This window comes from Geotrypetes seraphini, chromosome 2 (assembly GCF_902459505.1).
Source record: "Geotrypetes seraphini chromosome 2, aGeoSer1.1, whole genome shotgun sequence".
Classification (NCBI taxonomy): Eukaryota; Metazoa; Chordata; class Amphibia; order Gymnophiona; family Dermophiidae; genus Geotrypetes; species Geotrypetes seraphini.
The window spans coordinates 386,299,387-386,321,769 of record NC_047085.1 but is presented as its reverse complement, the minus strand read 5'-3'; the positions used below and the strand labels follow the sequence as shown (position 1 = coordinate 386,321,769).

General features: G+C 40.7%; 1 protein-coding gene across 2 annotated transcripts in view; it reads left to right on the top strand.

Moving 5' to 3' along the window:
• Positions 1–22,383, top strand: part of PLEKHA8 (pleckstrin homology domain containing A8) — a 168,940-nt gene that overhangs the window by 79,793 nt on the left and 66,764 nt on the right. For both annotated transcript variants that reach the window (XM_033930736.1, XM_033930735.1), the window contains 3 exons: positions 6,510–6,550; positions 17,626–17,774; positions 22,199–22,376. In XM_033930736.1, coding sequence (XP_033786627.1) covers positions 6,510–6,550; positions 17,626–17,774; positions 22,199–22,376 — 368 coding nt within the window. The remainder of the gene's footprint in view (positions 1–6,509; positions 6,551–17,625; positions 17,775–22,198; positions 22,377–22,383) is intronic.

The window sequence follows — 22,383 nt, the reverse complement described above, 5'->3', positions numbered from 1 at the left end:
CATAATCTTGCGACTTCTAGGCAGTTCACAATGAAGAATAGCTGTACAGTCAGCGAATTACAGTGTACAAATAGAGAAGAGGTCACTGAGCGGTCAGTGATTACATGGTGCAAATTGGCAAGAAGAAAGATATACATAGGTTACAATATAATATTGACATGTTACGTCTTATAATCTTGTTTGGAACCCTCATAAAATTGAAATTTTTGGGAATAGAACTAAGGGCTCCTTTTACAAAGCCGCACTAGCGGTTTTAGCGCACGCTATAGCGCATGCTAGCCGGAAATCTACTGCCTGCTCAAAAGGAGGTGGTAGCGGCTAGCGTGTGCAGCAATTTAGCACGCGCTATTCCGCGCGTTAAGGCCCTAGCGCGGCTTTGTAAAAGGAACCCTAAATGGATCTATTTTGGAGTCAATTAATATTAACAGTGAGACGATTATAACTTTAATTAATACATATACTCATTCCTGGCATCCTGGTGGGGGAGATTAGAAACAATCAAGATGATGCTAACGCCCAAGATAAATTATATATTGCATATGATACCTAAACTTTTTCCACTAAAATTTTACAAACATATAGACAGATTGTTCACTTTATTTCTTTGGAAGTCTAAACAGCCTAGAATTGCATTAAAGAAGCTAAAATTGAAAAAGATCTAGGTGGTGTCTTATTTCCGGATTCCCTTTCTTACCACAAAGCCTTCACAACCCCACAGGGGTTGCATTGGTTTTATGGTATACGCTTGAGCAAAGCATAACTTCCCTCCTACCCACTAGGATGTTATTGTCCACTTCCATTTCTCTTATCTGCAACAGTACACTGTCTGCTTTCCCTGGATAAAACTTTGAAATATCCATTCTATAATTCTCTCCAGGTCACTCCTTGCTCTAATCGTAATGTTCTTATTAACGGGAAAAAAAACCCTTCTTATGGAAAGAATGGATAGACAAAGGATTAATTATATTTAGGACATGTTAGATTCTCAAAAATCTTTAATATCATTTCAAGATCTGATAAAACAGTTTTCTTTACCATTACATTCTTTTTATAGATGGCTCCAGTTACAACATTGTTTGAAGGGCAGTTCAAATGTTCATCCTCTCCAGGATAACATTCCTGACATATTTCAGACAGCTGCAACTTTGCTATCAAAGGGTCACACAGCTTCTCACCTCTTTAAAATGATTATTCCTTCTTCTTCTAGATACAATCAATAATACCACACTTTTTGTCAAAAGACTTTACGTAAGCATTCACATAAGACCTCCACCATAGCTTTTTCCTCTTTAGAAACCAGCCACCTGAATGCTAACTTGATCCTCAGATGCACCACTCCACGTTTAAACTATTTCATTACATTAAGCTTGATGTGCAAAATCTTTCCTGGATCAATTTATAATTTATATTTTTTTATTCAATCTTTTAATAATAGTTTTAAATACTTTAATATGTATATAATTTATTTCTTAATCATAAAGACTTAGCTTTAGGTTTGCGGTCACTGTTAGGGATTGCTTTCGCCGACATGTTTTGCGGCAAACGCTTTTTCAAGGCTGGGTCCCATTAACAGGGCACACATAGCCAAATATAAAACATTCATGCATAAAAACAGTTAAATAAATTCATATGCATAGTCTATAAGTTTTATCCTACCTAGTAGTGAAACGCCATCGATCTCAACTATAATTTTGAGTAAGTAAAGATGGCGGCGGTTTGGTAATCTCCCCTTTTCATACCTCATGTAGAGAATCAGCAAAGAGTGACGTGCTGAGCATGCTGATGTCATCCCTCAAATTTACTTGCTGATCCATGGAGGAAAAAGCTTTTTAAACTATCACTGGAAAGAAAAAGATCTTGCTATCTTTAAATATATATTTTCCCCATTTTAAATTAATTATTTATCCCTCCTACAGTTAGATCAGAGAACCCCATTCTAATTCTTCATTTAATCCATGGGGAGCTACCGTATTTAATTGGTAGATCCACCGCTGTTCTCTAAAATTCAATACTTCTTCCATGTTGCCACCCTCCCTCCCCTGTATATTGTCTATGACTCTCCATCAATGTCTGTTATGTTATGTTTTTTTTAGCAACCAATGTTGAACAATTAGCGCTTGTATGTTCTCTGTATTAATACGAAACTTGTGTTCATTAAGTCTCAAATGTATTGGGCGTTTAGTGCGTTCAACATACACCAGCTTGCAGGGGAAAACTAAAATATATATTACTCCTGCTGTTTTGCATGTAGTATTGTCTTTCACTATGATCATGGTTTTTGTTTGGAGATCCATCCATTCCTCTCCTTTTAATGTAGTTTCACACCGTTGACATCTTCCGCATTTTTTATGTGTACCGGTGCCTTCCAATTCCATATTTTGATGTTTATGTTGGATCAGTAGTTGTCCCAAAGATTTGCCTTTGGTAAAGGTGAATCTTGGCAGTTCTTCAAAGCCTTCATATGCCAATGTGTCTTAATCAATCATATTAACTGTTTAGCCGCTTCAGAGTATGGGAGAACACAAGTCATTCAATCACATTCTTCTTGTATTATTTGTTCTTTTAAAAGCAAAACTCGCTGTGTAAATTTAGATCTTATATATGCTTGTTTTATTGCCTTCTTCAGATATCCACAATTCAAAAAACGTTGTTCTAAATCATTCGCTGCCAGTTGAATTTTCTCCATTGAAGAGCATATTCTTCATGCTCTTAGATATTGACTGATCGGGAGCTTAAACTTCAGTTTATAAGGGTGGTAGCTTAAAAAAATGAAGAAACGTGTTTCGAGCAACCGGTTTTCTATATAAGTCAGTCATTATTTGGATGTCTTCTTTTTGAATATGTATGTCCAAAAAGTAAATAGAATTTTTGCTGTATGTGGTAGTAAATTTTAAATTTGGGTTTCTATTGTTTAACCACAGTATAAATTCTTTTAACTCTTCTTCCGTGCCCATCCATAAGAAAAAAAATGTCATCTAGGAAGCGCTTCCATACCTTAATTTTCTGAAAGTAAACTGAACCATATAATTCTTGTGCTTAAAATCTGTCTACATATAACGTGGCTACTGAGGAGGCTAGGGTTGCTCCCATTGCTATTCCTTGCGTTTGTCTATAAAATTTCCCCTCAAATTGAAAATAGCTATTATATATCACCTATTCGGCTAACTTTGTCAAAAAGATGTGGTAATACGTTGATGACCTTCTCTCGTTTGTAATGCTTCAATAATTACTGGCATTGCTCCTTTTTGAGGGATTTTGGCATATAGCGATACCAGATCTAGAGAGACCAACCAGGTCTCTGAATCGAATTCTATCTCGTCTTTCAAGATTTGTAAGAAATGAGAAGAATCCTTCAAATAGGAAGAGACCTTAGCTGCTTCAGTTTAAAAAAACCCCAAAACATTTAAAAATTTAGAGAGAGGTTCTAAAAGGGTGTTTCTTGTATTGACTATAGGTCTCCCTGGGGGATTGTTTATATCTTTATGCACCTTCGGAACTAAATATATGTAGGGAATCTCTGGATATTTTTCCTATAAAAATTGGTATTCTTTTGTCGTTAGCATCTCTTGTTCATAATGGAGCGTCACCCAGTCAAAAATCTCCTTCATCATGGGGGCTATAGGATCTTGTTGTAACTTAATATATGATATAGACTGCTATGTATTTCTTCTTCTTCTGCATACACTCTAGCTCTTCAACATATTTGGGAGCAGGACTATGGCCTCTCTTTTGGACTAGGATTATGAGACCTTTATCTTCGGCAAATTCCATCCAATCTTTGTATTTGTTGTATCATAAATTGGTTTGGACTCCACATAAAATCTCGGTGATGGGGTTGGTACCATCTAATATGTGCTGGAACTGTAAGCAACTTCATTGATACATGTTATATGAGTGTCCTCTGGTTAATTCCTTATGGAAAGATATTTGGAAAATTGTGCAAAAGATATTTGGCATATCGAATCAGATATCTGTATCCCAAGATGGCTCTCAAAATTATTTGATATTTTGCTTACGGTCACACAAAAATTGATTCTGTCAAATTGGAAAACCTCACATTTACGTAATGTTCAAGCTTGGTGGAATTCACTTTTGTTTCATCACAGATGTGAACTTGCTATAGCAAACAGATTAGAGACTTCTAGAGTGACTCAAAAAACTTGGTCTCTTCTATCCTCCTATTGTGAGTCTAAGTTACTATGATTGTTAATATTGCAGTGTTTCCATCTCATTATATTGAGTCCTTTCATTGATACTTAGAAGTATATAGCAGACCCTCAATATTCACGGGGGTTAGGGGTAGAACCAGCCCGTGAATATTGAAATATCGCGGATAACTTTCAGGGCCAGCTCTGACTCACCCCTTCCTCTTTCCCGGACCTTTCCCAGACCTTCCCTGGTGGTCTAGTGGCAACGCGGCACAGGATCGATCCTGCCCCGTGCAAAGCTGTCATCAAAATGACTGCTGTGAGTTCCCGTTGTAGTCTCCCCCCTCTCCTGGCTATGCCACTGAATAATTTTAAAACTCCTGTTAAGACGTTTAAAAATAGCATTTCTGAGATCCAAGATGGCCACGGCAGCCGTTTAATGGGAGAGACGCCGAAGAACTTTTTTCCCCTTACATACTTTTTCTGCCTTTTACGATGCCCAAAAGGAGGGGAAAAGGAGTTGGTGGAGCCTCCCGATATCCTGAGACCCCTTCTACCGGCACGATCGATGAGATTCTTCGGCGCCTTGCAGGAGGTTTAGACCAGTCTGGGAATCGCCTGCTGCCGACGTCGGCAGGTTACGCCGCTGCGGACGACTTGGGGCTTGATGCGACACTGAGCCCAGACCATAGAGTCCCGCCTCCACGGCCACAGCAGGCAAGCTTTCCGCAGGAACTGGGCATGCCCGGCGAGGCAGGGCTCACCCTGCGAGAGGCTAATCCATCTGAGGGCTTGCCGTTGGAATCAGCGGGGGAACTTGAGTCCCTGGAGCTGACTGAGGCCAGAAGATCTATGGAGGAGCAGGTACAAGGGACATTAGAAGCAAAACCAGCAACTGGTAAGACTGTGTTGCCTTTACAAGACTTTTCTTTGCTAGTACAACTACCAAAAGTCACCCTGGAGACCATTTGGGATTTAGTGGTGAATTTAGGAAAAACTTTTTCCCCTCAAGTCAAGGAAATTGAAGAGAATTTAAAGATACAGAAGGAAGAAATTTTGCAGCTGAAGCAGGAAGTTGAAATAAGGAAAACTGAGTCTCAAAAATTGAACACAGATTTGAAAGCAATTAAAAAATCTTCAAGAAGCTCAAGTTAAAGACAATATTAATATGTGGAGAAAAATAGAATCTCTTGAAAATTATAATCGAGCAAATAATTTACGGATTATAAATTTTCCTAAAATCCCTTTGACAACTCCTCACGATATGTTGAAGAGATATTTCTTGGAGGTTGTGAATGTTCCAGAACAATCATTACCCCCTCTTGCTAAAGTGTATTATCTTCCTGATAAGAAATGCCAGGAAGAATTAGATCAAAATTGTCAGGATAAGCCTTTGGATGTTTCCGAATTATTGGAAACTTCTGAGGAAACTCTTGTGAAATCAGCAATGTTACTAGTAACAGTGGTGTTAGCGCCTGATAAGGACTGGATAATGAGATTATTTTTTAAGAATAAGTCAAAAAAAATTTTGGGACAAAAAATATTAATGTTTCCTGATGTTTCCAAGGACACTCAGAGAAGAAGGAGAGAATTTTTGTTGATGAGACCAGTGGTTACTTCTATTGGTGGTGTTTTTTTCTTACGCTATCCATGTAAATGCATAATTAGATATAAATCCTTTAAATATGTTTTCTTTGATCCATCCCAGCTGACTGGGTTTTTGTCTCTAAAATGCCTTGATAAAGAATAGATATGACAACCTCTAAATGAAGAATCAATCTCCTACCATTATAGGCTGTCTTTTTCTTCTTTCTTTGTTTCCTATATTATGTTTAGTCACTTAATGAATCTTGGTATCTCTAGATGTTGAGGACTTGAGAATGACAGAATTAATTGAATTTTTGAAATATGATTTGTTGTTCCTCGTAAATTGGTGATTTTATTTCTGTTTCTTTCTGTTCAAGATGTTTATGCTTGGAAATGTATTTTGAAAATTGCATAAATAAATAATAATAATAAAAAACTCCTGTTAATATGAATTTTCAGCTAAAATAGAGCATGCATTTTTAGGAGCTCAGCTTTTTTTTTTGGGTGACCATCAGTTCCAGGTCCATTGTGACTTTGATCAAAAATCCCTCAGGACCGTGGACTGGTTAATATTAGCAGACCTGTTTCTTGGTGGCCTCTGCTTCGTCATGTGTCTGTTACTATCTTTGTTAATTGTTTATAACCCTGTGGTTGTATATTCTTTTGGAGGTTCTCCCTACTCAGTTATCCAGTGTTTGATGCATAAATCACTTTGTGTAATATTTTAACCCTTTAGTTTTAAACTTAGATATTTTTTTGTATTTTGATTTCCAGATGAAACATCATAAGCACTCTTCTGCCACTATTCCAGACAGGTAAGAAAATATTTCCTCCATTGATGTCTGATGCTTATTGGGTTTTTTAAAAAATAAAACATTTGAGGTCTCATGTTCAAAGGGGTTAACAACAACAATTTATTATTTCTATAGCGCTACCAGATGCACGCAGCGCTATACATAAACTACGCTGAGTGAGCTGAAAGGGGTATTCAGCAGCAATTAATTGGGCAGTGCCACTGACTATCCCCTCTGACCCCACGGCATTATCTGGGGTGGAGTCGGGCAGCCCCAGGAGTTATTTGGGCACTGGCTATGTTTGGTGCCAGTGGCTGCATGGCTAACTGGGCAAGTTAAATGGCTAACTGGGCAAAGTTAGGACTGTAGTGTGGGTAAACAAATACAGCACTAAGTATCAGCCATACCCACATAAATTCTGAGGGTGCTGCCTGCATAGCCCGACATCGAATATCCGGATCTAATTTGCCTGACAGTTGTGAATGTGTTTAAAATAAATATATATATATTTCAACCCACACATACCCCCCTCCACACACACACACCCCTTGCCAGTGGCGAAATATCAACATTAAAAATTGGGTATCTGTGATGGGGTGGAGTCGCTATCACCCCAATCACCTCTAATGGAAAGCTGCCGAGTTCCTGGCAATGCATGCTGGCACTTGCCTAACCCCAATAAGCTCAAACCCGACTCATCTGGAGACCAGTGGGGCTGCAGGGTCCAAGGTACCATGAGTGACTAGTGGTGACCGGAAGATACCTGAGTGACTTCGACAGTATCCTAATAAGAAAAGATGATGTACCATAAGATTGCACCCACTTTAATAGTATCTGGGCATTCCTGAGTGCATAGTGTGATCCGAGCTTTTATATATGTATGTACTCATTTATACCTTCTTCAGAGCAAGTGTGAATCGGTGCAAGAAAGACTATGTATTGTTGGTGCAAATTTTGAAATCTTGTTTTAGGAAAGTTTCCCCAGATTTGCTGAGCTACTAGGATGATCTGCCAAACAACGTAACGCCAACCGTTTGATATTATCCTTTCTAACCCTGAAAGGAGTAAACTATAAGAGGATTCACTGCGACTCAGTTAACTATCAAGCCACAAAAACATGGAAAAAACAAAAGGAATTGACCCCAAAATATCCACAAAGAAGAAAATCCAGAGAAAACCAAAAAAACTCTGTGGAGTGACGATGTTCCTAAATGGACTTTATTAGAAAGTATCAAAGTTCCAAAGGTACAAAAACATGGAAACCACTATCCACATAGATTTGCACCTCTACCACGAATTCTCTGTTTCGTAAATAATTGAAAACATGGCTCTTCCAAAAATCCTGGCTAAGAGCCTAGTTTCAACCCTAATTCACTGTACCAGAAGTCTCTGTTAGGAGTACAACTGGACTTTTTCCTGCCCTATGTATTTGTGTTTGTGTTGCATTAATTGCTTTTGTAACCCACTTCGAACTCCACTTTAGAAGCTTTGGTGGGATATAAGACCACAATAACATAGCATCACTGCTGAAATACCTATGTTGCCTTATTGAAAATAGGCACCTTTTTTAAGTACTCTGATGTGAAATTACCATTGTTATGTATAAAAATGATTTTATTACCACAAGTACTTGAAACCTTTAGATACTTTTAGCGAAGAATCTATTGGGATTGATGTTGGTTGGGGAATGTGGTGATTAAGGTTGTTCAGAAGTGCAGCTGTTCAGACCAACTGGACAATCTGCCCATTTCGATTCTCCATCGTGACACTTCTAAGGGGACAGTTTCTTAAAATAGCTTTCTGCTTACTGGCTGAAAGATACTAATTACAAGTATCTCCATCTCTTTTCAGTATGGACAAATGTACCTGTGCTATTTGAAACAACAGTGGGTCTTTTGCATGTAGAGAGGAAGAGTAATTATTGAGATCAAGGGTGTCCTTGAGTAGCTGCTTAAGTTCCCCAGGTAAAATCTTGTGAAATTTTCCCTTCATAGTGTAGTGTTGCAATAGGGAGCCCATAAACTATGAGGGGGTGCTGAAAAGTTCTCAGCCCAACCAAGAAGAAAATGACGTGGATAGGGTTCAATCAATGATCTGAAACAATATCAAAACATAGACTTTTGTTTCTGTAAATTGGCACTTAATGAAATAAGATAACTCTCTTTTCAGCTACAGTGGCAAAATAATGCTCAGAACTTAGGAAGTTGGTTGGTTGAGCTGAGAATTTTTCAGCACCACCCCACCCCCCTCACCTTCCTCCCCCCTTAATGGTCACCATCTGCAGGACCCATAGGGATTAAACTGACCCTGGGGCCAATAATGTAAATAACACACACACATATGAAATAATCAGCTTTTTAGTTTACATTTCCATTCTGCATTTTTATAGCTCCAGGCCATTTCAGCAGCACTTCTACATTGTTAATTTTATAAAGCACCTGCTAAGTAGTCATTTTCCAAAACACTTTAAGCCGTCTTGAACAAAGAGTAGCACAGCCAGATCTTGAGAAGGTAAACTGGACAGAAGCCCTTTCTTGCAGTTGTGAGAAGAAGCCAGGAAACACAAATTAAGGCCTAGATTCACTAAACTCACCTTTCCGATCCGATCCGTGGCTGAGTCTTGCCGGGCGACCGATTCACTAAAGAGTCCCCTTGCAAATGATCTGATCGGACACACACCCACAAGCGATCCGGACGCATGCGCAGACCATCCTCTCTGCCTGCAGATCCGATCCGTACCTGCGCTTAATCTCCGCACAAGCTTGAGGTCAAATAGAAGGGGGGGGGGGGCTGCACTCGCTGGCCCCATGAGAATCATTTCACGGGAACAGAACACCCTTTGCAGCCAGCCTGGAACAACTAAGCAGAAGTCGCCATAGTGCAGCCCTGCTTTAAACCTGCGGGTTAAAAACGCGGGTTAAAAACACGGGCTTGCAGAGAGGCAGGGCAGCGGAGAGTAGGGTGCTTTTTGCACAAGGGAGATGGCTTTTATTTTGATGGTTTCAGGGCTGCAGGGTTGGGATTTCTGGCTGGCAGAGAGCAGGACAGTCAGCAGTCGCTTCTTTTTGGATCGGCCAGCCCAATCAGTGTTCTTTCATTGGTTTAATGCAGGGGTGTCCAATGTCGGTCCTCGAGGGCCACAGTCCAGTCGGATTTTCAGGATTTCCCCAATGAATATACATGAGGTCTATTTGCATGCACTGCTTTCATTGTATGCTAATAGATCTCATGCATATTCATTGGGGAAATCCTGAAAACCCGACTGGATTGTGGCCCTCGAGGACCGACATTGGACACCCCTGGTTTAATGAATCGCTGCCTTCCTACTTTGCATGCCATTTCTCCTCATTTGTATGTGCGGATTGGATCGGCCAGAAGGTTAGTGAATCGGGTCGGGGTCAGAGAAGGCTCGCAAACTGGTCGGAGAAGGCTCACAAAGCTTTGTGAATCTAGCCCTAAGACAGGATTTAAAGACCAGTTCAGAGTGTCCTACTGTTGTGATTGGCATACATAATTCAAAAACCTACTTTATTTAGGTTTTCATTTTTATGATTTAAGTATGACTTTTTATTGAACAGAGACTAGTTTTAAGCATTCAGATTTAAGGATGTCTAATATACGAGAATTAATTCCCAATTTTTTTAATAGTTAATACATAACTCAAAAACATCACGACAGAGATAACATAACATAAATGTAATTTATATTCTGCAGTACACCTTTCAGTTCGACAGGGGTAACAGCAAATGAAAACTGGTCAAACGCCAGGAATTACAACCCATAAAACTCATAAAACAAACAGTATAGACAAATAAATGGCTTCTAACTTCTATGCACCATTCGGCTTAGTTGTCAGTCAACTGCTAGGCGCCGTTTATAGAATCATGCCTAGAGGCGCCTAAGTGGTCTTAGGCACCGCTACAAGTGAAATTTGTAAATAAATAAAAAATATTTAAAGTTTTTTTTCTTAATTTTATGATTGCTTCTGTCGCTTTTATGATCATATATGTTGATTTTTTTTTTTTTTTAATTTATATATTTATACCCCCTCCCCCCTTTTACAAAACCACAGAAGTGTTTTTTAGCGCAGGCTGGTGCGCTGAATGCTCCGTGCTGCTCCTGATGCTCATAGAGTTCCTGTGAGCATCAGGAGCAGTGCAAAGGATTCAGTGCGCTGGCCTGCACTAAAAACCGCTTCTGCAGTTTTATAAAAGTGTGTGGGGGGTTAGTTAGTTTATAGCCCGTCTTCCCCAGGAGCCCGGACGGGTTACAACGATATGTACACAGTAGTCATCAGGATCCACAACACATAAGTTGAGAATTTAAGAATGGTATCAATAACACACATACTAGGAGAACATAAGAATAGCCTTACTGGGTCAGACCAATGGTCCATCAAGCCCAGTTGCCCATTCTCACGGTGCCAATCCAGGTCACTAGTACCTGGTCAAAACCCAAGGAGTAGCAATATTCCATGCTACCGATCCAGGGTAAGCAGTGGCTTCCCCTCTGTCTTTGTCAATAACAGACTATGGACTTTTCCTCCAGGAACTTGTCCTTACCTTTCTTAAAACCAGCTACGCTATCCGTTCTTACCACATCCTCTGGCAATGCGTTCCAGAGCTTAACCATTCTCTGAATGAAAAATAATTTCCTCCTATTGGTTTTAAAAGTATTCCCTGTAACTTTGTAATTTTTGATGGAGTGAAAAATCGATCCACTTGTACCCTTTCTACTACACTCAGGATTCTGTAGACTTCAATCATATCTCCCCTCAGCCGTCTCTTTTCAAAGCTGAAGACACTAAGAACATGTATGCTATAATGAATCTAAGGACACACAAGCTATAGAGAATCAGCGTGGCTACGGTAGATAGGAGAACAAGTAGTGGTTGACAGAAAGTGTTACAGGTGTGCCATGTCGTGGTCGGTTATAGTTTTAGACCAGGATTTTATTGTGTATGTTTTGTTGCACCCCGCACAGAATTCTGGGATGCTGCGAGTAATACATTTTTAAATAAAAAATAAATTCCTAGGTGCAGTCCATTTAAGGCCAAGGTTTTCTTGGCCTAAATGAGTGCACCTAAGTTGCTTAATGGTGCATAAGTCATTCAACACCCGAACTCCACCCCAAATCTGTCCCTAACCATGCCTATTTTCTGTGTCGGCACTGGTTGGCACCTTGCTGTAGATTCCTACCTCAAAGTGGTAGGCATCTACCAGCAAATCAATGTTTGTGATGAGCAGTCTTGATGGGGTTTTTTATGTATCAGATTTCAGGCTTATTTAAAATTTGATAATATCGCTTATAAAATTTCTAAGTGATGTACAAACAGGGATATAGTATTACAAATTAAAACATAGGCAAAATCAAACGAGAACTAACCTGATACAAAAGGGACAGGGGCAGAACTGCAATAATTATAGGAAAGAAACAAATATGGGAAATACAATTAGGTTAACAAAGGAAATGTCTGGAGCCTCCTGTAATTTCAAAGGAATGGTTTTATTTCCTTAAAGAATGAGGAGCTTGGAGCAGAGATTTACGGCCTCTGTTACAAAGCTGCTCTAGCGGCTGCCGCGCAGCAACAGCCCCGAAGCCCTTTAAATCTCTCTGGGCTTCGGGGCCGTTAGCGTAGCGCAGTCACCAGCGCGGCTTTGTAAAAGAGGCAGTTAATCTTCAAAGGCGTCTTTGTACAAAAAAGACTTAAGGGAGCTCTTGAATCTATCAAGATTTGGGTCTCCTCTAAGGAAAGAAGGCAAAGTGTTTGTATCATCTGTGCTTCATTTTGTAACCTGCCTATGTTTTAGGTGGGAATGAAGTTTTAAAATAAATAAAATTAACGGCACTGTCAATTATCAGCATTGATTAAGCCAATTAAAAACAATTAAGGGCCTGTTTTACAAAGCCACGCTAGCGGCTGCTGCGCAGTAACGGCCTTGAAGCCCATAGAGATTTAAAGGGCTTTGCGGCTGTTGCCGCACGGCTTTGTAAATCAGGCTGTAAGTTAGACGCCTAGATTGGCCAGGTGCGCTGATCTAGGTGCCTAACTGTAGGCGTTTTTTAAATAGAATCAGGGCCATAATGCGTGCTGTCATCCAGCATTCAGACCAAAGTGATTCTCCAGGTACAGAAAGACCTTCAGAGATCAGAATTTTTGTGATTTTTATTGTATATTAGTATGCAGTATTTTATGATGGCACAATGAAAAATGAATGAAAAAAAGACATGAAACTGGGCAGTGAAAAACATTTTTCCTTGCATGTACCTACTGTAAAGGCTATATTTCGATCAAAGGGAACAAGCCATCAGCTGGAATGGAGGAGGGAAGATGTTTCTTCCTTGCAAATCAATTCCTTTTGTAATTGTAACAGCTCAGGCCCTGCCCCCACCATCCTTATGGACTACCATTCCATCTGAAATCATTTCTGTGTAAATGGCTCTAATTAGGTCAGGACAACCACATTTTACGCTTAGACTTCCTGTAAAAGTAAATGAGAAAATGCAAAGTAGTCTGCTTCAGACAGCATACCTGCTCTTCTGTAATGATTAAGATGAGGTTCAAACATTCATATGCAAACAATTTAACTGACCTGGCCCAAGTACTGCAACTTAGCAGATCCATACAGTAGGGGAAAGGTGAAAGAATGTGATTGGCCGGGTTAAGGTGGAAATTTTGCAGCCTCTGAGGCAGCAGTTTAGATTGTGTGCTTATCTTTCCCGGAGGCGCGATTCTCTATACGGCGCTTTTGCGTGATCGACGTGATCGGTGGCTGCGTATTTAGGTGGCTGGCGATATCGGCGTTGTACAGAGCTCTGGGCCTGAATTTATGAACTACCTTTCTAAAATCTAAGTACGCTGCATATAGTCTTTGTCTGATCCAACTCTTTTGATCACCCAATCAAAGAAGTCAGATTTATGACGAGACCTACTTCAGATAAAAACCCTGCTGCCTTGGATTCTGAAAACTGTATTGCCCTGTTTTAGTGTTTATTTATTATTTTAGTGACGTGTATATAATTTGTTTGTTTCAATTATGTATGTGAATTGTAAGCTGCCTAGAATAGTAGATGGTGTGGGATAGAATGTTTTTTTTTTCTTTTCAAAAAAATAAATACCACAGAGGTCACTTTAGCCAGTGTGTAGTTCCCAGACTCCTCCTTGCTTCTGTTTATGTAGGGAGGAACCATATCCCTCCATCTGTAGTCCTCTTTGACTTTTATGTGGATATGAATTTGGATTCTAACTGATGCTGTCATACCCTTTCTCCCTTGCGAAGGAGCAGAGCTAGAATAGTGTTACCCAGCCTTTTCAATTTCAGCTAGTAAAGGGGGCCTCTAAGCTCCTGTTAAGGTGAATTTTCAGCTGAAAATAAGGTATACATTTAGGAGATCGGCTCTTTTTTTACTGTAAGGCCCATTGTGTCTTTGATCAAAAATCCCTCAAAGACCACAGATTGGTTAATGTTACTGGACCCGTTTCCTCGTGGTCTTTGCTTCTTTAAGTTTGTGTTGCTTTCCTTGATTCTTTTGGAGTTTCTCCCTGTTGACTGTTTCTTTTCAGTGTGCTATACCATTGGGATTCCTTTCCAGAACATGTTAATTCTAGTTCCAGGCGCTGGATCCAGCCTTACACCTCTTGTAGTGACACTTTTGTCCAGCTGCCTTCTGTGTGTGGTAGGTTCAAGGCTGTTATGGTGATCTCCCAGCCCACATCTGCTTGCTTTTTTTTTGTGTGTGTGTGCTAAAATTGTCACTGTAGCTTGAGCTCCTCTGGTAAGTGAGTGAGAACATACAGCCTCATTCTTGGCATTGGCAGCCCTTTACAAAAATGTTCAGGTCAATATTGAGCCTGCATCGGTCTGTGTTTTTTTTTTTTTAATATCTAGATTTTTAGTGGCGAGCCACTAAATATTCAAGTATGAAGGGTAAAGGGGATGGGTCTTTATATGCCACTTTTTCTGTGTGGTTTACATTTTCAAAGCGGTTTACATATTTTAGTCAGGTACTTATTTTGTACCTGGGACAATGAAGTGTTAGGTGACTTGCTCAGAGTCACAGTGAAAATTGAACTCGCAGCCTCAGGGTGCTGGGGGAGCTGCTCGTACCACTAGGCCACTCCTCCACTCCACATTAAGCTGCTGCCGGAAGTTACTCGGGTACTGCAGATACTTATTCAGTGGTGGTACCCAGATAGCTAGTCGGTTGACTTAGGACAGTCTTTTTTTCTGTCCTAAGATTTAGAAATAGCATTAGATCGTAGTTTGAATAATCACTTACAGATTAGGAAGGTAGAGTGGGCAGCAGTTTCTAAGATAAGTGCTCCTCTTTGGGATTTGGATGATTTTTCATGCTTTGATGTTTTCTTGTTGTGATTACTGCAGTATAATTTATGCTGGACTTCCCCGCCTGCAGTGGCAGCATTCAGGTGGTTCAGAATGTGCCAAACAAAAGAAAGGCAAAGCCGATGTCACAATACAAGGAATTTTATTGAAAGTTCCTATGTGAAGTCCCAACTAGGATCCTGGTTTCGGCAGAACATCAGCTTTACCTTTCTTTTGTTTTGCTTCTCGCTGTGCTGGGCAAAGGAAGACTCCTCTTTTTCTGACAGAATGTGGCCACCCACATTGTGTTGAACAAACCAAGGCTTGATCACACTACTCAGTGCTTTATTGGCCTCACCTAGAGTTTCAGATTCTTTTAAAGTTGTTAGTCTTTATGGTTCATAAGGAATTGTCCTCTAGCTGCCTTTTACCCTTATGTCTATGGCCTAGGTCAGGGGTAGGCAATTCCGGTCCTCGAGAGCCGGAGCCAGGTCAGGTTTTCAGGATATCCACAATGAATATGTATGAGATGGATTTGCATGCACTGCCTCCTTGAGAAACAAATCTATCTCATGCATATTTATTGTGGATATCCTGAAAACCTGACCTTGCTCCGGCTCTCGAGAACCGGAATTGCCTACCCCTGGAGGTCATCTTGGCCAGTTCGGCAATTCACAGCAGTGTATGATTGTATTGCGGTTGCGGTCATTGGAGGGTGGAATGAGACGGAGGGCATGTCAGCAGACTTTTTCTTTAAATATTCCTGCACTATGGAATTCAGTGTCCAATGAGGTGTGCATGCCTGATGAACTGTTATTGTTTCAGTGACAGTTGATGTCTTTATTTGTGCAGACTTTTAATATACTTCTCTGAAATTATTATTAAGGCATATTTGTTTTATTTGATTCTATATGAACTTTGCATTTTGATGAGATATAAATGTTTCAAAATAAATAAATATAACTGGATAGCTATCTGGGAATTGCTGCTCAATATTAACAGTGTTTGGGTAACTCCCGGCTCCAGCCACATTCCACCTCTGAACTCCCTGGCAATGCCCAGATGCCATAACATTCTGCCTACATTTTTTATGGCACTGTCTGGGTTAAGTGCTGCTGAAATTCCAGGGTAGACCCACTCAGTGTGAGATTTACCCTCCCCCCTTTTACGAAGCCGTGTTAGGCTTTTTATCACCGGTTGTGGTGGTATTAGCTCCAACTCTCATAGGAATTCTGTAAGGGTCAGAGCTAATACCACAATGGCCGGTGATAAAAAAAAAAAAAAAAAAGCTTAACACGGCTTCATAAAAGGGGTGGTTGTAACTGGGCAGGAGCTCTCCTAACTGGTTAAATCTCACTGAATATTGATTCTATAATATGATGTTAGTCTATCAATATACTGTATATTCTCAAATATAAACTGAGATTTTTGGGCCCCAAAAAATTATATTCAGGTCATCGCCCACCCACCCCCCTCCCGGACTTGTTGCAGGCCTCTGCCAGGCCTGCCATATGGCCTGATGGGATTGGCTGAGACAAGAGGGATCCCTACCATCTCCTGTCCCTGCCAATTTTTTTACCTCCCTCTCGCCTCCCCTATACCTTTTTGAATCCCTGGTAATCCAGCAGTAGCGAGCTTTCCATGCTCCTGCCCTGCACTGAGCACCTCTCTGAATGGCCGCCTCGAATTCTCGTGGCTCAGCGGTGTACTGGGCATATGAGAACTTTCCTCTCTACTGTCTGGTGCCAAGCTGCTCACTGAATGGCTGCCCCGAGTTCTCATGGGCTCGTGGCTCGCCATTCAGCAAGTGACTCAGCGCCAGGCAGGAGTGAAGAAAGCTCACCACTGGACCACCGTTGGACCACCAGGGATTCAAAAAGGTACGTGGGGGGAAGTGGGTGGGAAGTAAAAAAAATTTGCAGTCAGCCGGGACAGGAAACAGGAGAGATCCCTCCTGTTTCAGCCCACCATATCATATGGCAGGCCTTGTAGAGGCCTGCAGGACATTGGGAAAGAGGGGGGACAGAGTACAGGGCAGGGAGGGGGGCTGGGTGCAGAGTCTGGCAGGAAGGGGGGACCGGATGCAGAGCCCGGCAGGGCAGAGAAGGAGGGGGGTGAGCCTGGAAGGGAGGGAGGGGGATAGGGTAGAGAGCCTGGTAGGGCAAGGAGAGAGGTGGGCTGGGTGCAGTGTTAACCAATAGCTGCAATGAAAATAAGGGAGAAAAAATCCACAGGTAAAAAAGCACAAAGAAAATAGTGGATAAAAATATAGTACCCAGATTGATATAGGAAAAATAAAACCAACAGAAAATTTTTTGAGAATCGTAAATAAGTCTTTGTATATAAAAATCATAAACACGACTGTGGTGGTACAAAAATCTGGTAGTACAATGGAAACAAATATGCAGGAAAACTGTTGTACGAAAGACCCAACACGGTCTGTGTTTCGGCACTTGACCTTTCTCAGGAATCCTCAAGAGAAGCATAAAAAGAATAACATAAATAAGGATTGTCCTTGATTTGACAGTGTCATGATATGTTGAGAATTATCCAGTTTTAGAGAAGATGGTGCATAAAAAGTAGTAATATAAAAGGATTGTGGTTTATAACTAATAGCTACAACATTAGTGAAGCCATTTTATTTGTGCAGTAAAAGTTCCGATTGATGACATCACTGCCATTAAGTAGGTCTTTCTCAATTTTCCATTTCCTATGTCGTGACTTCCTGGAGAATAAGCATAGAGTTTGACCCTTGTATATTTTTGTTTTTAGGCAAACAGAAGTAAACTGTAAAGATTTAGCTGCCAAGAGAAAAGCAGGTTGTCCTGAGCTCCCCTTGGTTCAGAATGGGACAGTCCTTCAGTTGCAGAATGATGGGAAGGGCCAAGACAAAGCAGAAGATAGGATGGCAGGTGAAAAAGGTTGGTGAAAGCTACTTTACTTATTTCAAAACTAGCCTGAAAGCAGCAAATTCGCCACTGAGTCAGCAATTAACGCCTGCAATTAAAAATCTAAAATAATGAAACTAGTATTCAAAAGGTATGCCTGACTAATTTTTTTTACAAATCTGAGTTAAAATTCCTCCTTTCCTTTCACTAACCACCTCAACAGCTAAATTTCTTGTGGACAAGTTGTAGGGTCTAAAAATAGATGGTACTGGGGGAGTTCATGCTGTTTCATCAAGTTCACCCAAAGCCAGTCTCCAGCACTAGATAAATTTGCTCTGGATGAGAGGGTATAGGATGGCGTTAAGAGGTGATAGGCTCTGGAGTAATCTAAGGAAATACTTTTTTACATAAAGGGTGGTAGATGCAGGGAACAGTCTCTCGGAAGAGGCGCTAGAGGTAGAGACTGTGTCTGAATTCAAGAAAGCTTGGGATAATCACTTGAGATCTCTTAGAGAAAGAAAGAGATAATGGTTACTGCAGACTGGATGGGCAGACTGGATGGGCCATTTGGCCTTTATCTGCCATCATGTTTCTGTTTCTAGGTATCATTAGAATGATTGTTTCTAGTTAACTTTATCCGGGGCATATTCAGACTGTGAAGAGATGACCTGAATATCTAGAAGAAGGTTAACCTGACAATGTTGTCCGGTTCACTGTTCTTTTTGAATATTACCCTCAAATATTTTTAAGTTCCTGAAATAACTAGAAAGGAAGAAAAGAGGATGGGACTTATATAACACCTTTCTATGAATACAATCAAAGTGATTTGTATAACTCCTTGTGGCACCAAGTTAGCGAAGAGAAGAATGATAAGCAGGAGAGGAGATGAAAATGTATCTTTGTTCTTGTTTTGTCCTTCTCCCCCCACCCCCACCCCTCACAAACATATACATACACTGCTGCAGCAAGGATAGCAGGATAATCTTTTCTACATGTGGTATACTTTAATTTTTAGTAGTAGGCAGAAATCTCTTCTCTTTTGAGAAGTAATGAATTGACAAATTTCTCGAACCCCCCCCTCACCAAATAACCAAATTCAACCTCTCAATCTAATACTTCCATCCTTCTTACTAACCCCTCCCCATCTTGGCACCCTCCTGTAACTGATACTGGTTGCATTTTTTCCTGTCATTCACCACCCTGTATCCTCGCTATATATGTAACTATCATTGCATAGTAAACCGCTTCAACCGCATTATACTGTCCCTTGCATTGTATCTTGCTCTATAAGTCTCTCGCACTGTATTTTCACTGTATAAATATCTCCGCTGTATATGTACAGTCTCCTGCTTTGTAAATCTGCATTGTTCTTTGCTGTATAAACACCTATACTGAATATGTACAGTCCCCAGCATTGTAAACTGCTCCCAACTGCATAGTACATCCCCTCACATTGTATCTTCACTGTAAATGTACAGTCTCTTACATTGTAAACCGCTCTGAACTGTTTGTGGTATTGTGGTATACAAAAATAAAGTTATTATTATTATTAAAAAAATTGTTCAAAATATCATTTTATAAAACTCTAGTCCTTGGCACAAAATGCCCTCCAACTTCATTAGCTGCCCCTCCTTTCAGCTGAGAGCACAGGGACAGTCCTTCAGATATCACCTACATAGAGTATTAGGTGCAAACCTGACTCTTTACTGGTCTCTATTTCATGCTGTTATTTTGCTGGTGGAATATTTTAAGTGCTCCTAAGCGACTTCAGCCTCCTTAGAACACAAGGAAAGAGAGTTGTAAATGTTGTCATGCTGCCTTTAAATGACCCGTTGGGGATAATTTTATAAAGATTTTGGGCTAAAGCATGCTTTACACATGACAAAGGGCTCTGATAAAATTGTGTATGGGTATACAAGCATAAAAATTAGGCATGGAAAAAATTGTGCATTCTTTAACACAATGCATGAGTGTTGTGGGTGGAACAGCGGTAGAGTTGCAATGTACAAGACACAGTCACATGTTTAAACCTTTGGAGCAGATGTAAATTTGTGCACGGAGATTTGTGCTGTACGAAGACTGGGGTTCTTGTGCTTACACTGCCTTAAACCAATTGCATTTTTGACCTGCTCTTTAGAGAATGATATGGGGGAAAAAAAATTTATCACAGTTCCCGTCCCATCCCCGCGAGCTCAGTCCCCATCACTGCCCCATCCTCGTGAGCTCAGTCCCTGTCCCCGCCCCGCAAACTCGGTCCCCGTCCCCGCAAATTGTCAGATCCCACCCGCACAAGCCTCAAATAGTTATGATTTTATACTGAACTTATTTTATTAAAGTGTAAAAAGACTATTCTGTACAATTGACATTTTATAAACACAAATACAAACACAAATACAGAGCAAGGATCAACAAAACCCCTGTCTCCCCTCCCTTCACAAATATCCCCACCATTATTGTGAAAACTGAACAAACCAAATTACTACAGAATGCTACATAGAAAAATCTAACAGAATACTTCAGTCACACATGGCAGTAATAGTGTTAGGGGAGGGCAACCGTGCCCTGGTCAGAGAAAGAGCCCTAAGCCAGCTGGAAGCTAAAGAAGCACAGCCTGGGTTTTGTGGTTCCCAGTTATGTCTAATACCAGCTCTAGCAGGATACATATTTCAAATCTGAAATATTCTAATCACAAAATATAAAATAAATTAATTTTTTTCTTCCTTTTGTTGTCTGGTAATTTTATTCTTCAAATCACATTGGTCTCAGGCTTTGGTTTTGGGTTCCTTCTGTCTTTATCGTGGCATGGCTGGCTCCTGAAGGTAAAATAGGCGCAAGAGGAGCTGGGGAGGAGATGCCAAGTCTGACTTGGGCGCAATTTTTTTTACCACAGGAGCAAGACTTTTCACCGCTCCTGCAGGGCGGTGAAAGATCTTGTCCTCATTCCTGCGGTTAACCAGTTGCAAATGTTCCCATTACTGCTGATTTACTGCAGTGAACACGGTTTACTGCGGTAAATGGTCCCTTTGTCATTCTCTACTGCTCTTTAGGTGCCCTATTGTAAACCAAGCTTTTAATATACAGGCAGTCTTTGTTCAAAATGATGTGATATTGTGGTTAAGGGCCATTCAAAGTAAAAAAGTGAATTTTAATTTCTTTTTTGCTATCTGCCTGCTGGTTACCCCAGTGAGCAGAAACCAGTGAAGCAGTGGGAGCAGGAAGGAAGGGAAATACCTGCCCTTTGTTGAATCTATCAAAGTATGCCAGGGCTTGCCAAACTGTGAGTCATGTAGAGAATAGCATGGGGACTTTGTCCCCATCTCCGCCTTGTGCCTGTCCCTGTGGACTCTGTCCTCATCTGCACAAGCCTCGAACATTGAAATCTTTTTATTAATGTATGAAATGGGGCAATATTCTGTACAACTGTTGTTTGTAAATCACAAATAGAGCCTTCCGTTTTCATCTGGTTTTGGTACAATCTTCAAGATTTGGTTGCCTCTATTCATACATCATCTGGGAGGATAATTGGATTGTCTTTTAGACATTGACATAGAAGAGAACCAATACAGTGTAGTGGATGAACAGAAAAATAAGTGCCTATTAAATGTTTGATGAATCTGTTGCAGTAACAGTAATATGCATAAGCAACTGGGCACATGATGGAAGGATGTTGCAGGTGGTGGGAGTCTGATCAGTGGCCAAGATCCTTATTGCCATATCAAAGGCAGACAAGACACAAATGATATCTTTTGACAGTAGTTCATGTAAATCCAAAGGCAGCTTTTGCAGTTTTTTTGATCACTGAATTCAGTTGCCAAGATGTGTTAAGTTTTTATATACAGTATTAATATTAGCATTTTATAGATGCTGTTCCATCTAGTTGGAATAGCCTGTTTAAGGCTGATCTGAAGCTTTTAGAAAATGACATGGGGACAAAATTTGTAGCCATCCCCAAGGTCTCTGTCCATATCCTCACCCCCACCCATAAGGACTCTTTTCCCATCCCTGTCCCGCAGTTAACCACAGGTACCCATCCGCTATGTCATTCTCTAGTCATGACCCTAAAGGAACTGGCGAGCTGGCCAGGCCCACCAGAAGATGCCATTGATCCATGACTCAGAGGTGCTCATGCATTTGATGTAGCTGTGCAAAAATGGTTGCATCCATGTGGAGGAGTGGCCTAATGGCTAGAGCAGCAGCCTGAGAACCAGCGGAGCTAGATTCGATTTCCCACCACAGCTTCTTGTGACTGAGCAAGTCACTTAACCCTCCATTGCCCCAGGTACAAAATAAGTACCTATATATAATATATAAACCATTTTGATTGTAATCACAGAAAGGCAGTATATCGAATCGAATCTCCCCTCTTCCCTCCCCCCCCATAAGATTGATTGTAGCATACTGAGATCTTCTTGATGTAGGGTGTTGATAAGTGAAAATGTTTTTCCTTAAAATATGAGGTGGTGAAGCTGTAGAAGAAGCGCATAGCAGTCTCGCATCAGCAGAGGAAAGCAGTATCGGTAATTTGATGCAACGCGTAGCAGAGGCTCTAGAGGAACAGACGGCAGCTCATCGGGAAAAGGACAGAGAGAGAGACTGCAAAGGCCTTGAAACCTTCTTCAGCATCATGAACCACAGGTATTGA